General features: G+C 43.5%; 1 protein-coding gene and 1 long non-coding RNA gene across 4 annotated transcripts in view; one reads left to right on the top strand and one right to left on the bottom strand.

The window, feature by feature from the left end:
- Positions 1–11,915, top strand: part of LOC138793282 (uncharacterized) — a 40,445-nt gene extending 28,530 nt beyond the window's left edge. The window contains exon 2 of the long non-coding RNA XR_011363243.1: positions 11,746–11,915. This is a non-coding gene — a long non-coding RNA (uncharacterized lncRNA). The remainder of the gene's footprint in view (positions 1–11,745) is intronic.
- Positions 1–19,956, bottom strand: part of BCAS3 (BCAS3 microtubule associated cell migration factor) — a 657,814-nt gene that overhangs the window by 389,033 nt on the left and 248,825 nt on the right. The window contains exon 18 of one of the 3 annotated variants that reach the window (XM_069971782.1): positions 13,754–13,798. The exons of the other annotated variants lie outside the window; for them this stretch is intronic. Within the exon in view, the coding sequence (XP_069827883.1) occupies positions 13,754–13,798 (45 nt within the window). The remainder of the gene's footprint in view (positions 1–13,753; positions 13,799–19,956) is intronic. 3 annotated transcript variants of the gene reach the window in all.

Genomic DNA, 19,956 nt, shown 5'->3' with positions numbered 1-19,956 from the left:
TACGGCCCCTGTAGGAGCAATTAAGCTTTGCTTCCCATTACTCCCGTCACAATTGTCGGTGGTTTACACTGCCATATACTGTGCACATTTCCTAATCTACAGGTAATGCTGCAAATCCTGTAGTGATCAAATCCTTTCTTTTCTGCAACACTAAAACAGTGTCCGGTATTGATTTGCTGTAGAGCTGGGATAGTTGAAAGGCCGCTCACTACAAAGAAGTGATTTGTAAATGTAATGTGCTATGGTAATCTCTTAAAGACTAAACTGACCCGCTCTGGCACCGGATCAACATAATACTGGTCTGGAATAACCAGGAATGTTTACAAGAAAGGATATAAAAGCATTATGAATCATCACACAATGATGCGGAGGTGTTCCATGTCATCAATCATTGTTACATGCTCATGTGTCAGCCGAGTGTTGGGACGCACCACAGCATTAAGAGGGGAGATGGGATCATAAAATGCATTTCATTCTGGAAGGTTTCCATTGGAACACTATATTAAATTATGAATTCCTGGGTCTTTTCTTTCCAATTCAAGGTAATGGATATGTAATTTAGAAAGTGGAGATTTAAGTGTTTGTCATGAACTGGAATTAGTCATTTCTGAGGAACAACTGAATGGCACTTTTTCATACCAATAAAATGTGTCTTTGGTTGGACACTGTGCAAGGAGAAGCTTAAGGGCTTGGATAGAAGAGCACTGAATACTGCCATAGTAATACCTCCGGAATACTGCCATAGTAATACCTCCGGAATACTGCCATAGTAATACCTCCGGAATACTGCCATAGTAATACCTCCGGAATACTGCCATAGTAATACCTCCAGAATACTGCCATAGTAATACCTCCGGAATACTGCCATAGTAATACCTCCGGAATACTGCCATAGTAATACCTCCGGAATACTGCCATAGTAATACCTCCGGAATACTGCCATAGTAATACCTCCGGAATACTGCCATAGTAATACCTCCGGAATACTGCCATAGTAATACCTCCGGAATACTGCCATAGTAATACCTCCGGAATACTGCCATAGTAATACCTCCTGACCACTGCCACAGTAATATCTCCGGAATACTGCCATAGTAATACCTCCGGAATACTGCCATAGTAATACCTCCTGAACACTGCCATAGTAATACCTCCGGAATACTGCCATAGTAATACCTCCTGAATACTGCCATAGTAATACCTCCGGAATACTGCCATAGTAATACCTCCTGAATACTGCCATAGTAATACCTCCGGAATACTGCCATAGTAATACCTCCAGAATACTGCCATAGTAATACCTCCGGAATACTGCCATAGTAATACCTCCTGAATACTGCCATAGTAATACCTCCGGAATACTGCCATAGTAATACCTCCGGAATACTGCCATAGTAATACCTCCTGAACACTGCTATAGTAATACCTCCGGAATACTGCCATAGTAATACCTCCGGAATACTGCCATAGTAATACCTCCTGAACACTGCTATAGTAATACCTCCTGAACACTGCCATAGAAATACATCCACCTTCCTGCAAGCCACAATACTCCTCATAACTAATATACAATGGAAAGTCAGGACCATTCTGTGGGACTTAGCAAAAGTGCTCATCTTAAAAAAAAAAACAAAACAAAAAAAAACAAAAGTGATTAAATGCTATCTAAAATGAAGTTCTTAAAAACTTGACTTAAAGGGGTATTCCGGTGCTTCCATGAAAAATAAAATGCACAAAAAGCCTATATATGCACTGCCAATCGTTTACACCTTACCCACTTGTCTACGCTGCTCCTGCCCCAGATTCAAACTTTTAGAAATGATCCCAGTTTCGCATCATGGCCCCTGGCCAGGAATCTAAATTTCCCAGCATGCATTGCACCTCAGAGCCAACCGCATGGTAGCAAGCCTCCACTAGATTGTTCTGCTTCTGCTTTGGCCGAGTTATCACCGATAGGTGTGACTCAGTAACAGAACACATAATACAGGTTGCCTGGCCTACAGAAGAGAAGAAGAAGATCACATGACCTCTGTCTCAGAAGGGAGGGGGCATAGAGGAATGGAGACAGAGTGGACCAGGCAGGGAGGATTTTCAGCAGCTTCAGGGGGTGAGTAAGTATATGATAAAAAAAAACTGTTTTTCTGTAAGTGAAAATGTTTTAAAAGTAGTAAAATAAAATAAAAGTTGTATAAATTAGCTGTAATCATAATGACCTGAGAAACTGTAACGCCTGGAGTAGTGGATCCACTGGGCCGTCACCAGCGATGGCACTAACCTCACCAGGGAGCGGAGCCTAAGGGGCCGCTGGTTTTCACCAGAGCCCGCCGCAAGGCGGGATGGACTTGCTGCGGCAGGCGACCCCCAGGTCGCTACCCCTGGCTTGGTTGCTAGTGACGGCAGGCGAGGCGTGGCAGGAGCAGTAGCTGGGAGATGGTGCTGGCAGAGGCCTGTAGGCGTAGCCGCAGGTGACAGGCTGAACACAGGAGCAATAGTGTGACAGGGGAGCAGGAACCAGGAACAAGGACTAGGGACCAGGTAGCGGATAGGAATCAGGAACAACGGGAAGGCAGCGGGCAAGGACTAGGGACAAGGACTTGAGACAGGAACAAGGAACAGGGACTAAGGTCAGGAACAACAGGGGGCTGTGCCAAACGCTATGGGAAGCATGTAGAGGCTCCAACACAAGGGACAGGGCATGCTGGGATTTATAGGGAGTGCTAGGTGCAATTAACCAATTAAGGGCGGACTGGCCCTTTAAATCTGAGACAGCCGGCGCGCGCGCGCCGGCCGGCACAGGCGGAGACAGGAGCGGAGGAGAGGTGAGGCGCCCCCAGGGGCCGAACTAGCAGCAGCTCCGGGTCCCTGCACAAGAACCCCGGCGGCTGCATGGGGCAGGAGGAGGTCGCAGCGGCGGCCCGGAACACGGGACGCCGCCGCGGCCGTGACAGAAACATAGATAACGTGTCAGTTTTACCACATGACAAAAAGCGTCAAGACAAAACCCCAAAAAATTTCAAAATAGCTTCTTTTTTTTTTCAATTTCATGCCGTTTTGTGGCATAGTTTATGGAATAATTAAGTCTGGCATAACAAAGTACAATTAGTGTTGCAAAAAATAAAACTTCATAGGTATAACAATAAAAGCCCTATGACCTTTTAAACACAAGGAGGGAAAACCAAAAGTGCAAAAACTAAAATTTGCTCAGTCCTTAAAGTTTACCTGTCATGTAAATGTCACTTTTCAGAAATCTACAAGCATCAATAGTGCAAGCGATTTCTTAATAAAACCTAATACCGAATTTCTTAAAAAGAGTTTCCTATTGTACTCAAAAAGTTGTTTTCCTAACCTCCCCTCATTTCAGAAGAAGCAGCATTTCTGTGTCCATTATGATCTATGGAGGGGGGAGGGGCAGAGGGGGATAAGTGAGCATGGTGATGAGAAAAGGCAGCCCTGCACAGCACAACATCCTGCAGTCTTCTCTCACCAAGTTCCCAGACCAGCACTGAGCTTTCTGACCTCTGAATTCATTGTTTTATGTGCCCAGACAGTTTCCAATCTGCAGAGCTTTTTCCTCTCCTTTCCCTGCTCACTCATCCCCCCTGACCCCTCCCCCCTCCATAGGTTATAATGGGACTCTGTCTTCACTTTGCATCTCTGTAATGAAGACGACTTTGCCTGATAATGCACAGATAAGAAGTGAGGGGAGAAAAGGGGGAAGTTGGGAAACAGTTTTTTTTTAGTACAGAAAGAGGATTTTTGGCCAAATAAAAGCTGTTACAGAGTTTCTTAAAGTCACCTGTACAATTGATTTATGCAAAAATATTTTAAAATGACAATTACACTTTAAGAGGTTAAAGGGGATGTCCATGGGTTTACATGAGGTTACTTTAAAAATAATAAACAAGTAATACTAATCCTGTCCGATCCCTGGCAATCCTATATTAGTGCTATATAATAGAGGGCAGGTACAGGTTACACTAGGTCCCACCAATAGCGGTGGCCTCTCCACTAACAGAGGTGTACATGGTTCCTCTCCATCTCTTTGACCTATAGATCCTGACAGTGGCCGCTGTATATACCCAGTCATAATGGTTGTGTAAATCCTCCCTTCTGTGCATCTTTTTGGTGGTTGTGGCGTTCCTACCCGGTGAGGTTACCAGGTGTCACGTGTGTGCCAGCAATGCTGATGTTCTATATTATGGCCGTCTAGGAGGCGGCCGTGTTCTGCCGGTGACCTTCTGTACTTTACTCCCCTTTAAACTGTCAGCACTTTGTAAATTATACCCAATGCTAAAATCAAAAGTCAGGTTAGGCATCACATTTAAAAATAACTTCAAGGAGGTATTGTGCAAGGGGTCAGATTGAGGACTTTCAGCAGACTTGTAGATTTACACACTGCTACTGACACACAATAATACTATACTCACACTTACCCCCATGGGTTTAGGTCATATTAAATGCCCATGACCTTTTCTTGAGTTCAGGCCGCATCATTTTACCTGTGCACAGAACTATTGTTACCTGTTTTTGTTTCCTTGTAAACTAGGGCTCTGGTCACACACAGTAAAATACGGATAAAACATGGCTGTATTTGTAATCGATTAATGTGCTCTATTGAAGTCTATGGAAGTATTTCCATCTGTGCACACAGACCGTGTTTTATACTTATTTTTCGGCAGAAATTTGCTTTTACTTTACTGTGTGCAAATTAACCTAGACGTATATGTTGTAGGGTTACATACTTAATACAGACTAATGACAGTATGCTGAGCATTCATTTCCTGCCCGCACAGACCATCAGCGGAGGTCCAGAAGAAGATGACAGCGACTGAGAGTGTCGAACAGCGGGCAGCCTGGGAACCGGAATTTGCTGCGGAACAGGTAAGTATAACAACACTGTTCTGTCCCCCGCAGCACTGGCACATCGTAAAAAACACATTTAGGCTATGTTCACACTACATAAATTTTCGTAAATCTACAGCCGTTGATGCCGATTGCAACAACGACCGTGATTAATAAAAAAAAAATAAAATGTGACACTGCTGCCTATGGAATCCTGGCCGGAATGTATACACATAGTACATATATGCATACACTTGGTATACACTCCGGCCGGGATCCCTAGCTGCACCACGAGAAACTGACATGTCAGTTTTCTGCGTCCGCTATTCATTGAATAGCGGCCACAGAAAACCCTGTCAGTTCACATAATGGTGCGTGCGGCTCCAGCTGCACGCTCCATAGTGTGCAGTGGAGAGTTCTGATGGAGGTGTGCACGGATGCGCCCGCATCAGAACTAAGCGGTGCTAAAGATCATCCGGCTGGTACTGCAGGGATGATCTTTTCTGAGACCGTCCATTCCGTGAACAAGCACGACCGGTCTCTTACAAAGTCTGAACATGACCTTAGACTGCGCTGCACTAGCTGTGGACTGTAACCTATTAGTGTTCCTACTACAAAGTGCCTATTTATCCCAGGACACAACTGTCCGGCTACCAAACCAATACAATGATAAGCAAAATCTGTGGGGGAATATCTGCAGAGCATTTCTTTAACCCCTAAGGCCCCATGACGTACCTGATAAGGGGCTATAGAGAGGGCTCACAAAGTAGAGATAAGAAGTTTCCCAGGACTGGATCCAGCTTTTCCAGCGTCAGGGAGCGGAGCGGACTTCAAAGCCTGCAGCCTGATGAGCAGAATCCCAATAGGAACTGAGCACTTCACTTGGTTCCTACCGTAGATTCGCTCATTTCTAATTTTTGGTTACATCATACCCAAGAACAAAGTCATCAAAAAGTTGCATATATGAAATTGTGGTACCAAAAAAAAACTATTTATAAGACTAATAAGGACTATAAGGATGCCCCCAAAACTCCACCCCCCCCCCCGGAGCATATTTAATGAAAAAATTTATTGTGTCATTACGAAGTACAATTGGTGTCACAAACATTAGGACCTCATACGGGTCTGTAGGTTAAAACGTAAAGAGAATAGTGGCTTTTTAACATGTTCTGGAAAATATGAGAGCAAAAACTAAAAATTTTCTTGGGCCTTAACAAATTAAAGGGAAACTAACAGCAGATTAGAGGCGGGTCAGTAGGGCAGTAGTCCTGTCCCCAGTCCGCCAAACGACCTAATTTGCAGATCAAAGAATTTCCAGAAAATCGCACTGAGGAGGTAAGGAAATGAGCTTCATTCTCAGCACTCCGTGCACTATGGGGACATGACAGCAGGTTGGAGACCCTAACCCCCCCCCCCCCCCCCCCCCAAAAAAAGAGACTTGTGAATTGAGGCCAACCTGCTTAAGAAGTCAAAAGAGCAGCGGTGAAGTGTGGTCATTTAGTCAGGAATACACAAGGGCCCCAAGGAGCCAGCTGCGTCTTGCCTCAAATACCAAGCCATATGTGTATGGGCTCTAAAAAAGATATTAGAAACCTCTTCCATTTTTTTTAAAAAGGTTTTTGCCCTCTTTTAGGCTCGGCCTCCAACTGATCCATAAGCAGATAGCGTTTGACCTGTTGGGTGTAGGCATGCCAGACACCAACCATCGCACCAGTGGGCAGCGTATCCCTACTAATATGGAAATATGTATCAAATGGGTGATCTGCTTCTCATCTGGCAATTTTAAGGTAGTGCTGTGTCAGGTAAGGCCGTTTGGAGCACCTCCCTGCCCCGAGAACGCCGATCAGCCCCAGTTGGCCCGCCCCTTCTAATGATGAGTGCTCTGGGGGGGGGGGGGGGGGGGGGAGGGCTTATTGTTCTAAACAATCTTACTGTACACAGGACTACATTATACCTGCACGGGAACGACACAGAGACTTAAAGAGGATGTACCATCACCATTTTTGACCCAAAGCGCTTTTCTATTCACGGATACCAGGCCGGGGCTGAAGCACAGGAGGCGGGCCAGCCCGCCCCCAGTGGGCGGAATCCCCCAACCCCTATAGGACGCGGCTCTATTGATTCTAATGGAGCCGCGTCATAGAGGGGAGGGAATTCCATTCTACTGGGGGCGGCCGGCCCACCTCCCGTGCTTCAGCCCTGGCAACGTACCGGTGGATAGAACAACACCGTACACAGGAACCAGGCCACGGTTCAAAAAACGGACCGCGACACCGGCTTCCCCGTGACGGCACCATTCTATCCGTGGGTCATATTAAAAAGGTTGTACCTAAAGGTACATCCTCGTTAAGATTAGAGACCTACATCCTACAATAGGGAGCTATCAGCAGGTTAGATCCATCTAACATTCTAGGAACATTCTAGCCCTCCATCTGTACACCAGCCTCAATACTGCATATAGCTGGTCCATTACTGTACACAAGTCATACAGGATTTAGTGATCTGGTCAAGTAGAGACTGGTGTTTCCCTTTAATGTTGGAGCTCAGCAGTATAAGTCGGGTCACCTGTCATCTGTCCACTTGAAGAGGACACATTTAGTATTATAAGATTGATAAATACTGTAGGATCTCTCCATATATATATATATATATATATATATATATTCAAGAGTTTCCATTTTAAATTAAAAAAATACATAATTAGGAAGTCTATAAGTTACTGCTATCATTATTATTTCACAACAGCCCTTACATAGCACACGGCATCACAACTGACTGACCCCAGACCAGCAATAACTTACATACACAGCAAATACTTAAAATGACCAGACCCAAAACAGCATAGAAAATTATGATCAGGCAGTTAAAACACGATATTAATAAAGACGAGTGAATGGGACATGCGCAGCGCCATGCTACTTCATCTAGGATAACCAGACATGCAAGGTGCAAACAAAGAGCATGCAATGGATTTGGTGGAATCGTCCATCTAGACGAACATGCAATGAGTATATAGCAAAAACATAATAATCATAAAAACACACAACTAATTGCTCAAAGATAAAGGCACCAAATTGTCTATTAGATGTAAACTGTAGACTGGGAAGGTATACGATGCAACAGGAGGAAGGATACATCACTTCAGCTATAGATTTTATTGTGACCATCTTATATTTCATGAGTTTCTGAATAGTTATCAAAGCAACAAACCACTTGTACCTTCGGATAGCTGCTTTTAATCCAAGATCTGTCCTGGGGTCCGATCGGCAGGTCATGCAGTTATTGTCCTAAAAAAACAACTTTTAAACTTGCAGCCCTGGGTCAGGTTGGCATGGCCACCCCTCAGTCCCTCCTCCCCACCATCTTCATCATTAGGAATGCCACTGGAACAATTTCTTCTATTCATCAGCTGTGTGAACATTGCACATGAGATAGATTGTTAAGGCCCCTGTGCAGTGTTCTAACAGGTGATGAATAGGAAAAATTCTGCCTGGGGGATTTCCTAGAGATGAGGAGGACGGGCACAGACACTCTAGGCCATGCCAATTTGACACAGTGCTGCAAGTTGAAAAAATAGTTAAGGACAATAACTGCATCACCTGCCGAACGGACCCCAGGACAGATCATGGATTAAAAGCAGCTATCCGAAGGTACAAGTGGTTTGGGGGGGTCAGATTGTGGGTACAGAGTCACTTTAAGGATTGCATGATCCCATTACTGGAAGAATAGAAACAGAAGGGGGTTGTAGTTTGCAACGAAAAGGAAAAAAAAAAGGGGTTTGTGGGGTTGGCTATAACCCCTGATAATGGTGTCAGGATTCAATGACTGTAATTCCAGGAGATAGCAGCAGATCTTTTTTTATTACCTTTTTGAACAGATCAAACATTTAAAGGGGAGGGATGGAGAATGATTGGCGGTATCAAGATCTGTACCGCTGAAAAGCAAGGAAAGTGTAAGTGCGACTTATCTATAGAAACGTTTGTTATTGTGACGTCCTGGCCGTTCACAAGCCAAGAAGGACAGTAATAAGAAAGAGTTAGGGAATGAATTCTTTTTATACTGTAATCACCTAACAAAATCTTTAATGGTAATTAATCTTGCAAATGACTTTTCCGGATGACCCGTCATGTGTATAAGGAATAGCACTATTAAAACCAAGGAAGTATATGACATTTCTATCAGATTCCCTCTATGCAAGCTCGATCTGTAATATTCCCTTAGTTAGAGGGTAAAGAACAGCTCTTAGGATGTCTCCAATACACAGCACACACATAGAAGAGGAGATCCTGCTCCCCTATAGCTCTATAGTATACCCTCACAAGCAGAGGACATTTAAGGGCAGTAATAAGTAGTGTAAGCTGTGAATCAAGTATTGCTGTGAAACAGACCTACTTGATCTTTTAGCAGCTATTCTGTGAGTCTTTCTGTCTCTTTTTCAGTCCTGTGTACCTTTTCCCTAGCTATTTCAATACTACTTCACTGCCATTCTCTCAGCCAATCACTAAACAATACAGCTTGAAGTTTTTCACCCAATATACCACATGCTTGCAATTTATACATACATGATGAACCTCCAAATGCTGGCCCAAAATAATTCTCAACCCTATGTGAAACTTTTTTCTCTCCTCCTCTCAGTCTCTCCAGCTCCTGAACCCTTTGAATGATTATGCGGATATCCACTGGGCCGGGGATACAGAAAAGGGGATGAGGGGGGTTATTCCACAGCTTTGGGCTATGTTCCCACAACATCTAACGGCCCTTATTTTACAACCACACATCATGGTCATTATTAGCAGCCGTCTATGTTAAGAGACAGCCACCTCCCGGGATATGTTCCTGAAGTGGGAGCATAGCCACACAGTATAAACTTTGACACTTCGTAACGTGTTTAGAGTTTTGGGGGACCCCTAGTCATCCCGTACATTTAGATGAATGTGTCCTTTATTTTAGTATGTTTACCACTTATCCGGAGCCATCATGGAGGTTGGATTTCTCTACAGTCGCTCATTCAAACCATTAATGTGCATGCACCTTTAGGCTATGTTCCCACTACGTATAAACAACGGCCATTACTTCAATGGCTGTGGCCAAATAAACTCAATACATTGTGTGAAACAACGGCCACTGTTCAATACATTATGTGAAACAACGGCCACTGTTCAATACATTGTGTGTTTCAAATCATTGCATTATAAAAAGAACTGCTGCTGTTTTAATTGAAAACAATGGCTGTTCTTTTCATAAAAAGTACCGTGTGTGAACATAGCCTTAGCTGGAAGATGATTCGAGCGTCCAGACTCCATCCAAATAATTCCTGGGTGGGATGTGCAATATGATAAGGCTTTTACTAACCGGACAAAATCTTTAAAGAAGTCCGGTGAAAATTTTTATTAAAGTATTGTATTGCCCCCCAAAGGTTATACAAATCCCCAGTATACACTTATTACGGGAAATGCTTATAAAAGGGCTTTTTTCCCTGCACCTACTACTGCATCAAGGCTTCACTTCCTGGATAACATGGTGATGTCACTTCCTGGATAACATGGTGATGTCACTTCCTGGATAAACATGGTGATGTCACTTCCTGGATAACATGATGTCACTTCCTGGATAACATGGTGATGTCACTTCCTGGATAACATGGTGATGTCACGACCAGACTCCCTGAGCTGTGCAGGCTGTGGCTGCTGGAGAGGATGATCGCAGGGGGACACTGAGGGACACAGGGCACTGGAGGGACACTAATAATCCCTCTGCCATCATCCTCTTCAGCAGCCACAGCCCGCACAGCTCTGGGAGTCGGGCGGTGAGTGACATCACCATGTTATCCAGGAAGTGACATCAGCATGTTATCCAGGAAGTGACATCCCCATGTTATCCAGGAAGTGACATCACCATGTTATCCAGGAAGTGACGTCACCATGTTATCTAGGAAGTGACATCACCATGTTATCCAGGAAGTGACTTCACCATGTTATCCAGGAAGTGACATCCCCATGTTATCCAGGAAGTGACATCACCATGTTATCCAGGAGGTGACATCACCATGTTATCCAGGAAGTGACATCACCATGTTATCCAGGAAGTGAAGCCTTGATGCAGTAGTAAGTGCAGGGAAAAAAGCCCTTTTATAAGCATTTCCCATAATAAGTCTATATTGGTGATTTGTATAACTTCTCCTTTTATGGAACTTGCCCAATCTTCATTTTTGTACTCCTGTACAATTTATCTAAATGTTTTTTGGGGGGGTTCCCCTACTTTTCAGTTGCGTAATTGTTGGGTTTGATATTGTTTTGCTTTGACCTTTACACATGGATAAATATCTCACATTTGTATCATATATTATAATGGCCCAATATGTATATAGGACGGTCAGGAGGCTTCTCGGCACGGCCTCTCCTCATTATAAAGGGAAGATCACTCTATTTTCTTGCCGAAAGCAGCTATAAAAGGCTGGAAAACTAGTTCTCCTCTATCCTGTAAACTTCTGTCTCCATTGTATGTGCCTGAGATTGCAGGCTAACCGCTGAGCGATGGTCGGCTTCCAGTCCCCACACATCCCCTGGTGGGACGTGAGACAGCTTCTTCAGCAAACATACTGTGAAAGCTCATGCACAACATGCAATAATCTGTCACATTTCCATTCACTATGCTGTCATAATTACAGTTCTTATTAAAACCGTAATGAAAACAATATGTCATACAAGGCAAATGCAGAAAACACACTATTTTCCTTTGGCTATAATGAATGTGTAGGCACTCGGAGACCTCCTTCTTTCCCTCACAAGCCACCAAGAGAATCAAACCAACCACAAAGCAGTCTTGGGAAGGCAACCAGTGATTTAGAACTCCGGGGTACGGCACACATTCCTCTTTAATCTTTGCCTTTTAATCTTGTTTCAGACCAAGGATCAGCGCTGGCTGACAACTGCCTGTCGTTGGCCGAGTCCCAGTGGTCACTCAGAATTCAAGAAGGAAAAGCTATAATTCAGCAAAATAAACTTTATTGCATGTAACGTTGTTCTTTCTACTGAACCCAGAGAAGGATGAAACAGTAAAACATTCTGTGAACATGAGTTTTTATTTGTCATATCTATTATCTGTATCTAATTATATACACTACATTGGGAATGGGGAACATTCGGCCCTCCAGCTGTTGCAAAACTACAATTCCCATCATGCCTGGGCATCCCAGCACTACATGGAAAAATGTATTGGGGCGCCCTCTTATTTACTGAATTCAGGTGTTTTATTCCGGCCTGGTATAAAGATATATGTAGAGATAAGTGAGCTGAGCCTCATGAACCCAGATTAGTATCACACTTTGAAAAAAGTTTGATTTGGTAGCAAAGCGAACTTTTTACAAAGTTTGGAACAAATTCTGGAAGATGGCAGCCACACATCTGAAGAAAATGGAAACAAAAAACATTCTCATGCTGTCTGCGCTCCCCCGGTGTCCTCTTGTGGGTATCTGGTGTCTTCAGCTGCCTGTGTATTGACAGCCAACTCATCCAATCACTGGTTGACGCAACAGCACCATGGCCACTGATTGGCTGACAGCCAGACTGTCACCGGAGAAGACGGGACAGGACGGGAGAAGGAGGACACTAGGAGGGCACAGACAGGTAAGTATGATGAGATAACTTTTGGAACCGCAGTAAAACAGCTGAACACCTGCAACTTTTTAGCTCTTGTAGTGAGGTTCGTTTAAAGTTTGGTTCAGACAAACCAGAACTTTATAATAGAGTTTATTAAACCTGCCGGAGCAAACTTTTGAGAAATTTGCTCCAACCAATGCAGTCCGCCTTTTCAAACATTTGTGAAAGATTGGGTCGTTCTTAAGAGCTTCCTGAGTTCCAACATGGTACTGCACTGGCCTATTACAAAGAGTGGTAAGCTACCTGAATTAACACAATCTCTGGGATAGACTGCAGCAGTACGTCCATAGAAAGCTTAGTCCATTAATATGACATTAAGTTAACTTTTCAAATAAAAAAGTCCATAAACTGAAGAAATTGCAAACAACTAAAGCGAATGAGACACTAGTACATTGTTTAGTGTTTCTTTACATGAATAGACCAGCGGCGGTGTGTGGATGCCAATGTCGGGTCCTTTTTTGATCCATGGCCCTGTTTCTGCAAGCGGCGCTGATCTATTCCAAAGCATGGAGGCTGGCCTACCATATGACGATCTCCTCTCCCCTCTGTGAGGCGGCATGGGCCCGGCAAGAAGCACTGGAAGCTGGTCTGCCATATGACGATCTCCCCTCTGTGAGGCGGCCGGCCTGGCAAGAAGCATCGGAGGCTGGCCTGTCATATGATGATCTCCTCTCCCTTCTGTGAGGCGGCTGGCCCAGCAAGAAGCATCGGAGGCTGGTCTGCCATATGACGATCTCCCCTCCCTTCTGTGAGGCGGCTGGCCCAGCAAGAAGCATCGGAGGCTGGCCTGCTGGCCCCCAGTGTGACGATCTCCCCTTCACTCTGTGACACAGCTTCATTGATTCTACAGGAACTGTCTCACAGAGGGGAGAGGAGATCATCATATGGCGGGCCAGCCTCCGGTGCTTCTTGCCAGGCCCATGCCGCCTCAAAGAAGGGAAGGGAGATCATTATATGGCGGGCCAGCCTCCGGTGCTTCAAAATAGATCAGCGCCGCGTGCAGGAAAAGGGCCACATATAAAAAAAAAAGGACTGCGGCACTGGCATCCCCGGGCCACTGCTGGTCTATTCATGTAAAAAAAACACAAAGCGATGTACTAGTTGTACATTTGCTTTAAACTGGGATCTATACATGTATAAACAATAAGGTGCCTCCATCAAACCACTCTTTCTCCAAGCAGAATACAATACTAAAACCAGATAACAGAACATGAATGATTTAAAAGCATGCTGGGGAGGGAATCAGAACTTACCAAGGAGCTTTAATGGAAAAACATCCTGCTCCAAACAGGTAAGGACTTGACATAGGAGGGGGGGAAAAGGCAAAACAAATTAGATAAAGAAACCTTATCGACACACATTCATTAATTCATGTTATTTAGGTGGATGCTGAACAACAATACATGATGAACCTTCTGCAGGATAATAAACTACCCACCATGTCGGGCCCTAGAAATAGGCACATTATCATCCAAATCTTAAAAGAGACCAATAATGAGGGACTGTACAGGGTGCACACAAGGACCAGGCACAGAGCTGCTTATGCACCTTCAAAAATAGAATAAATTATACCAATTTCACACTTTATTCCTTACATATTATTCAAACTAGTTGTTAAATATGCATATTTAGATATTATGTTTATTTGACAATTTTCACTCTGGTCACTAGAGGAGATACAATAAGCCGACGGTGAACAGAGGATTTTACAACCGAATAATAACAGAGCTACGGCCCTGTACAGAACTCTGTATTTCTCTGTACTTCATTATTACCTGTAGATTTTAATAATCTTTGAAAGTGACAATTATATCAGCTAACAAAATGCACATGTGGTGCCCTATGCAACCAAAGCAAGAAGGTATTGTATATATCTACCATGGCTGCTATCGGCCATAAAAAGGACTGCTACATTGTGTAAAAATTCCCATTATTTCTCCTCTGTAGACTATTACTTAAAGGGAATACGTTACTAGGTTTATGCTGCCTTAAAGGAGGGAAGTATAAACTAGTGAAAAAAATGCAGAACAGGCACGTGGACAGAGGGAGCTCGTGGTCATGAATATCAAGGACAATTGAGCACATGCACATAATGGAAAGACTGGTGTGCAGTGCTCAGATTGCTTGTTAATAATGTAGATAGGGCAGCAGTCTCTTTAAGATATGATCCAGCCCCTGAGCGCAGCTTAAAATAAAGAACGGCACATCGTTTCCAGTGATCTGTCCCTTACAAACTCGGAGAACCTATACCGAAAGCAGGAAGCGCATTGCCAGAGAAGAGTCACTGCTGCTTTCGTTATTCGCTTTGGCTTTTTAAAGTATTCAGAAATATTTCTCGTCATTAGACAAATCGAGAAGTCGGCATGGGGCGCTTTATATAGAACATATCTGTTTCCAACAGCTGCAAAAATTTGTCACATCAACAAATATCAAATAACATAAGAATTCTATATAAAAGAGGTCATCCAGCTTTCACTGCGCTGTATATAAATGTGCATTCTGCATACATCTCAGGACACATGAATGTTAGACGCATTAGAAAATATATTACAGATGCCCCATGAAAATCACAGAGTACACAGTCATCCCTCGGCACGGGAAGTTTGACAAGCGTCTGTTCTGTGCATTAGCAAAATGGCCGTACGCGAATGACAAGGCAGCTCCTTTCTAGACATGACAGCTCCAGATGGCCACACTCCATGACAATCAACAGTCAATGGAAGAATAACGAAAATAAGAGGAATGGATCATTGTACATACCATGACAGGTGAAGATGCAGAAAAAATGACAAAATATTTAAATAACCATAATTCTGAATGACTGCGCAGGAAAAAAACAGGCACCTAAATATCCGGGATAACAGAATATGTTCTGACCCATGCGTACAAAATGGCAAAAATATGCATTTGATTAATATGTCTGTAAGGCCGGTCTTAGGGAAGAACTCTTAGGGTAGTATTACACAGGCCAATGGGGGCCCGATAATAACTGTAAACAAGCACGCATCTGCTGGGTCGGCGCCCGTTTACTGGGCCTATTACACGGCCCGATAATCGTTTAACAAGGGCTGCATGGACATCGTTACCGATGTCCTTACTTTAACGGTATACATTACCTATCCATGCTGCAGGGCTCCTCTTGCGCTCTGCTTCTCACCGGGTGATTGGCTGAGCTGCAGCGGGCGAGACCCGATGAGTAGCAAATCGCAAGAGGAGCCCTGGAGAGTGGATAGGCAATGTATACAGTTTGGAAATTGTCAGCCGCCGGCCGCACACAACTATTACTCGTAGCGATGCGCGGTCAGCGCCCGACAATTATAGGTCCAAACCTTTATCAATGATCAGCCGATGATCGTTGTCATCAGCTGATCGCTGTGTTTATTACACGGAGCGATAATGGGCCAGATAGGGCCGATTCGGCCAATTATCGGCCTGTGTAATAGAACCATTAGTCAGTCAGTCGGGGTGGTACTTTATCTCTTGGTACACTGATACAGCTGCCTTCAACATTTCAGAATTTAAATGGTGGTCCACCTGTCAAAGCCCCCACGATTGGCAAACAGAAGCAAATATGGCCATATTTTCCGCTTTGGGGTACAGGTACATTCACACATACTTAATCTGCTGTGGATTTCAGCTATTTATGTATATTAAACATAGAAGACTGTCGGCAGAAAAAACACCCGGTCCATCTAGTCTGCCCCCCCCCCCCCAGTCCATCTAGTCTGCCCTATTAGTATTTCCTTTCTCATTATCTTAGGATAGATAGATATATACCAGACAGATAGATATACATATATACCAGGCAGGTTACATTCACTTACTATGGATTTGCCAACCACATCTACTGGAATAATATTTTCTCACGTTGCTTCTTATCTTCCCCAACTAAATTAGATTGTGTCCCCTGTTTTCGTGATCAATTTCTCATTAAAACACTTCCCTCCTAAACTTATTTAACCCTTTACCAGGTTTCCATCGTGCCCCCCTCCCCTTCCCTTCATTTCTTCAGACTATACAGGTTGAGTTCATGATATTTGTTATGCTTAAAGGGGTAGTCCACCCAAAAAATTTTTCTTTCAAATCAACTGGTGCCATAAAGTGCCAGAGATTTGTAATTCACTTCTATTAAAAAATCTCAAGTCTTCCAGTACTTATCAGCTGCTGTGTGTCCAGCAGGAAGTGGTGTTTTCTTTCCTGTCTGACACAGTGCTCTCTGTTGCCTCCTCTGTCCATGTCAGGAACTGTCCAAAAAAGGAGCAAATCCCCATAGAAAACCTCTCCTGCTGTCCAGACTGAAAATAATACAACTTCCTGTTGGGCATACAGCAGCTGATAAGTACTGGAAGGCTTGAGATTTTTTAATAGAAGTAAATTACAAATCTCTGGCACTTCATGGCAGCAGTGGATTCGAAAGAAATCTTTTTTGGGTGAACTACCCCTTTTAAGACCTTCCACCATTTTTGTAGCTCGCATTTTGTTTTTTTAATCAGATAACTTTTTATTAGCCATCTCATTGCATTACAGATAACAGCATGTACGGTAAAATAAAGCAGTAAGGAAAGTTGTTATGTACAATTACAATATATGCATGTGTGTGCAAAGACACAGAATAAAACCAGTTGAAGGACGAATATATGTGCAATGAGTCCACTCCTTTTTCTGTATTTTACGGGAGCACTTTGTAGCTCGTATTTTGGACTCTGCACAATGTGTTTGCGCAAGAATTCTGTGCGGATATTAGCAAAAGGGACTTTTCTCCACATTTATTGTGCTTTTTAGACACTTAAGACACACTTGGTCATGGGCCTCAAAAAAGGGACGTGACCTTGCTTTATAAAGGGGTGTGAGCTAAGGTGCAACATTGTGCGCCAAAAATGCACCAAACTTTGGCTCAAAATTCTAGCACACAGAAAGCAAACTAATAGTTGGTCTAAACTGAGTGTGGACGGTCCTCAAATTTATGACACAATGTGCACCACTTTGATAGGTGTGATTGGTTGCAATTAGTCCAAGCCAAAAATCAGACGCATTAGGTAGAGTGATACATCTGGGGTACTGTGTATATGTGTAGCCATCCGGCCAGGTCTAGTTACTTGTATTGTTGTAGGTTCGTTTCAGCACGTTATGTATACTATATCTCTGCTACCAGTTTTATTCTTCATTAGTGACCACTGACATTGCAAAGTGCCTCTTAACTCCTCAAACACATTGAAAACTTTACAAGAGCAAAAATGTTCCATCTGTAAACAGTGAGGAGAATACGTTACAGGATGACGGATTGTCAACATAAGCATAAAAGGGTTAAGTTAGCATTTGATTTTTTTTTTTCTTTCAAAAGAAACCTAGCACTTAACATCCACTTAAAGGGACAAAGAAAAAGCCTCCTCTTTTTATACCTTTTTAATCTGTTGCAAATCGTGTCTTTGCATGAAGGGAGAATGAACCATAAAAGAGATGGAGAAGGGGAAAAGCAGATTCAAGATGCAGTTAGTGATTATAGCCTGGCTCCGAAGGTTAAATTGCAGTCATACAGCTTTCAAAAGAATGAAAAAAAAAAAGAGCACAAAAAAAGCTTTCGATGCAACTGACATGGCTTGAAAGTCATATTTTAGTGTCTGTGATCACAGTTTTGTTTTATGTTAATGCGATTGTAATAAGTGCAGAATTTTCAGAGTTGTGTTCCTTTCAAAGGGAGACACCCATCGCCAGCGTCAGGAAATGGGCAGTGCACCAACCACCATGCTAGCCGAGTCTGGCCGAACCCGCACAGCTCGACTTTCCATGCTGTCATTTCCACATCTGGGGCCTTTTTCATTCTACTTCACACGCTTTGATTGTTATAGAATCCCCAGAACTAAAATTACAATTTTACAATGTTTTTTTGTTGTAGTGATAAACCCCGTGTGCTGAACTGTTCTGTTTGCAGACAAATTTACTAAATTCAGCTTAAAGGCGATGGGCGTGTGTGAAGCAATGTTTTTTTATTGCATTGCATGTACTTTCACAAATAAAACTAATTTACTACTGCATTTCCAGTTAAGGCTTTGTATCAGCTGACGGCTAATAGCTCATTCTGTAGACCTTCTTTCATTTGTCCTGAACACGAACATAAGTTGAAATCCTATTAACGTACATTTATTTTTACTTTTTTTCTATGGGATTTCTGCTTAGATTATCCTTAAAGAGGTTATGCAGTACTAGAAAAAGCAGTTATGTTCTTGCAAAAACAGCCCCACCCCTGTCCTGAGGTTGAGTGCAAAACCCACACCCAAGAAAGCAGCCATGTTTTTCTAAGCCCTTTAAGAAAAGATAAGATGAGTTGTCTCACAATGGTCTTAAAGCATACCTGTTGTCAAGAGTTCGGGTCACCCCACATGTTCCTTGCACAAGCCCTATTCTAACTTAAAGACTTTGGACAAAACAAAAAGGGAATTAGGAGGTGCTCTGCTCAGCAACTCAGTTATGGCAGGACCTGAGGCCTAGCCGAGGCCTCAGATTGCAATGACAGCTGGTCGAACTCACTGGGCCACAATGACAGCTGTCAAAACTGCTTACATGCCAAATGACTGGCAGTGGACTGGCAGATAGCAGCTGGCACCTGCCAGGTACGACATGGGCTTGAGAGTAAGGGTGGACCTGATCTATCATTAATAAGTACTTGAACTTCATGTGTTGGAAGATTAAGGATATGAGTAAGTTTGACAAGGACCAATGTCTTATGGCCAGACAACCATCTCTTCGAATTGCTGGTTTTGAGTGGTATTCTTACATTACAATGGGCATTCCAACATAACTACAACAAGGAACAATGGGAAAAGAGGCTGGTCTGATGAGACAATGTTATTTTAACAGGTACAATCTATATTGTTGCATACTAAGTACACACTCCACTAGCAATGAAACTCACTTTACAGCAGAGACCATCAGCAGGATAAGTCCCCCATTCAAACTGCAAAACTTTTTCAGAAATAGTAGGAGGGACAAGACAAAGATGTTGGTGGAAGGGGGTGGAGAATTTATAAGTTACCCAGCCAGGGCCACTCAGCTTACAGGGAACAATGCCAGGGGTCCATCTGTAAATAGGAGCCTTGGACAATTGCCCACAATTCCTATGGCCCCCTTTGTAGATGGGACCCAGGGCGATGGTGGGATCATTTGTTTAAAGCAAACGTACCACCATGTACATCGCTATGGCCTATTTGAATTAACAGACTGTCACAGGGATGCTGGTGCTGCGTACTTTTTTTTAACTACCACCCAGTTCCTGTGAACGGTGCCAGTCTATTCCCAGGCATCGGCTGGCATGACACATTGGCAGTGGGCCCTTAGGCCCCTAGTGTGACAAAAGCCCCTCCCCCCATAAAGCGACTCCATTAGAATGAATGGAGCGCTCGTCACATTGCAAGCTGGCGGGCCTGTCCCCAGCCTGAGCTCAGGAATAGACAGACGTCGT

The sequence above is a fragment of the Dendropsophus ebraccatus genome, chromosome 5 (assembly GCF_027789765.1).
Source record: "Dendropsophus ebraccatus isolate aDenEbr1 chromosome 5, aDenEbr1.pat, whole genome shotgun sequence".
NCBI classification, from domain to species: domain Eukaryota; kingdom Metazoa; phylum Chordata; class Amphibia; order Anura; family Hylidae; genus Dendropsophus; species Dendropsophus ebraccatus.
Note: the sequence above shows the minus strand (reverse complement) of the source record. Positions and strands in the feature narration are given on the sequence as shown.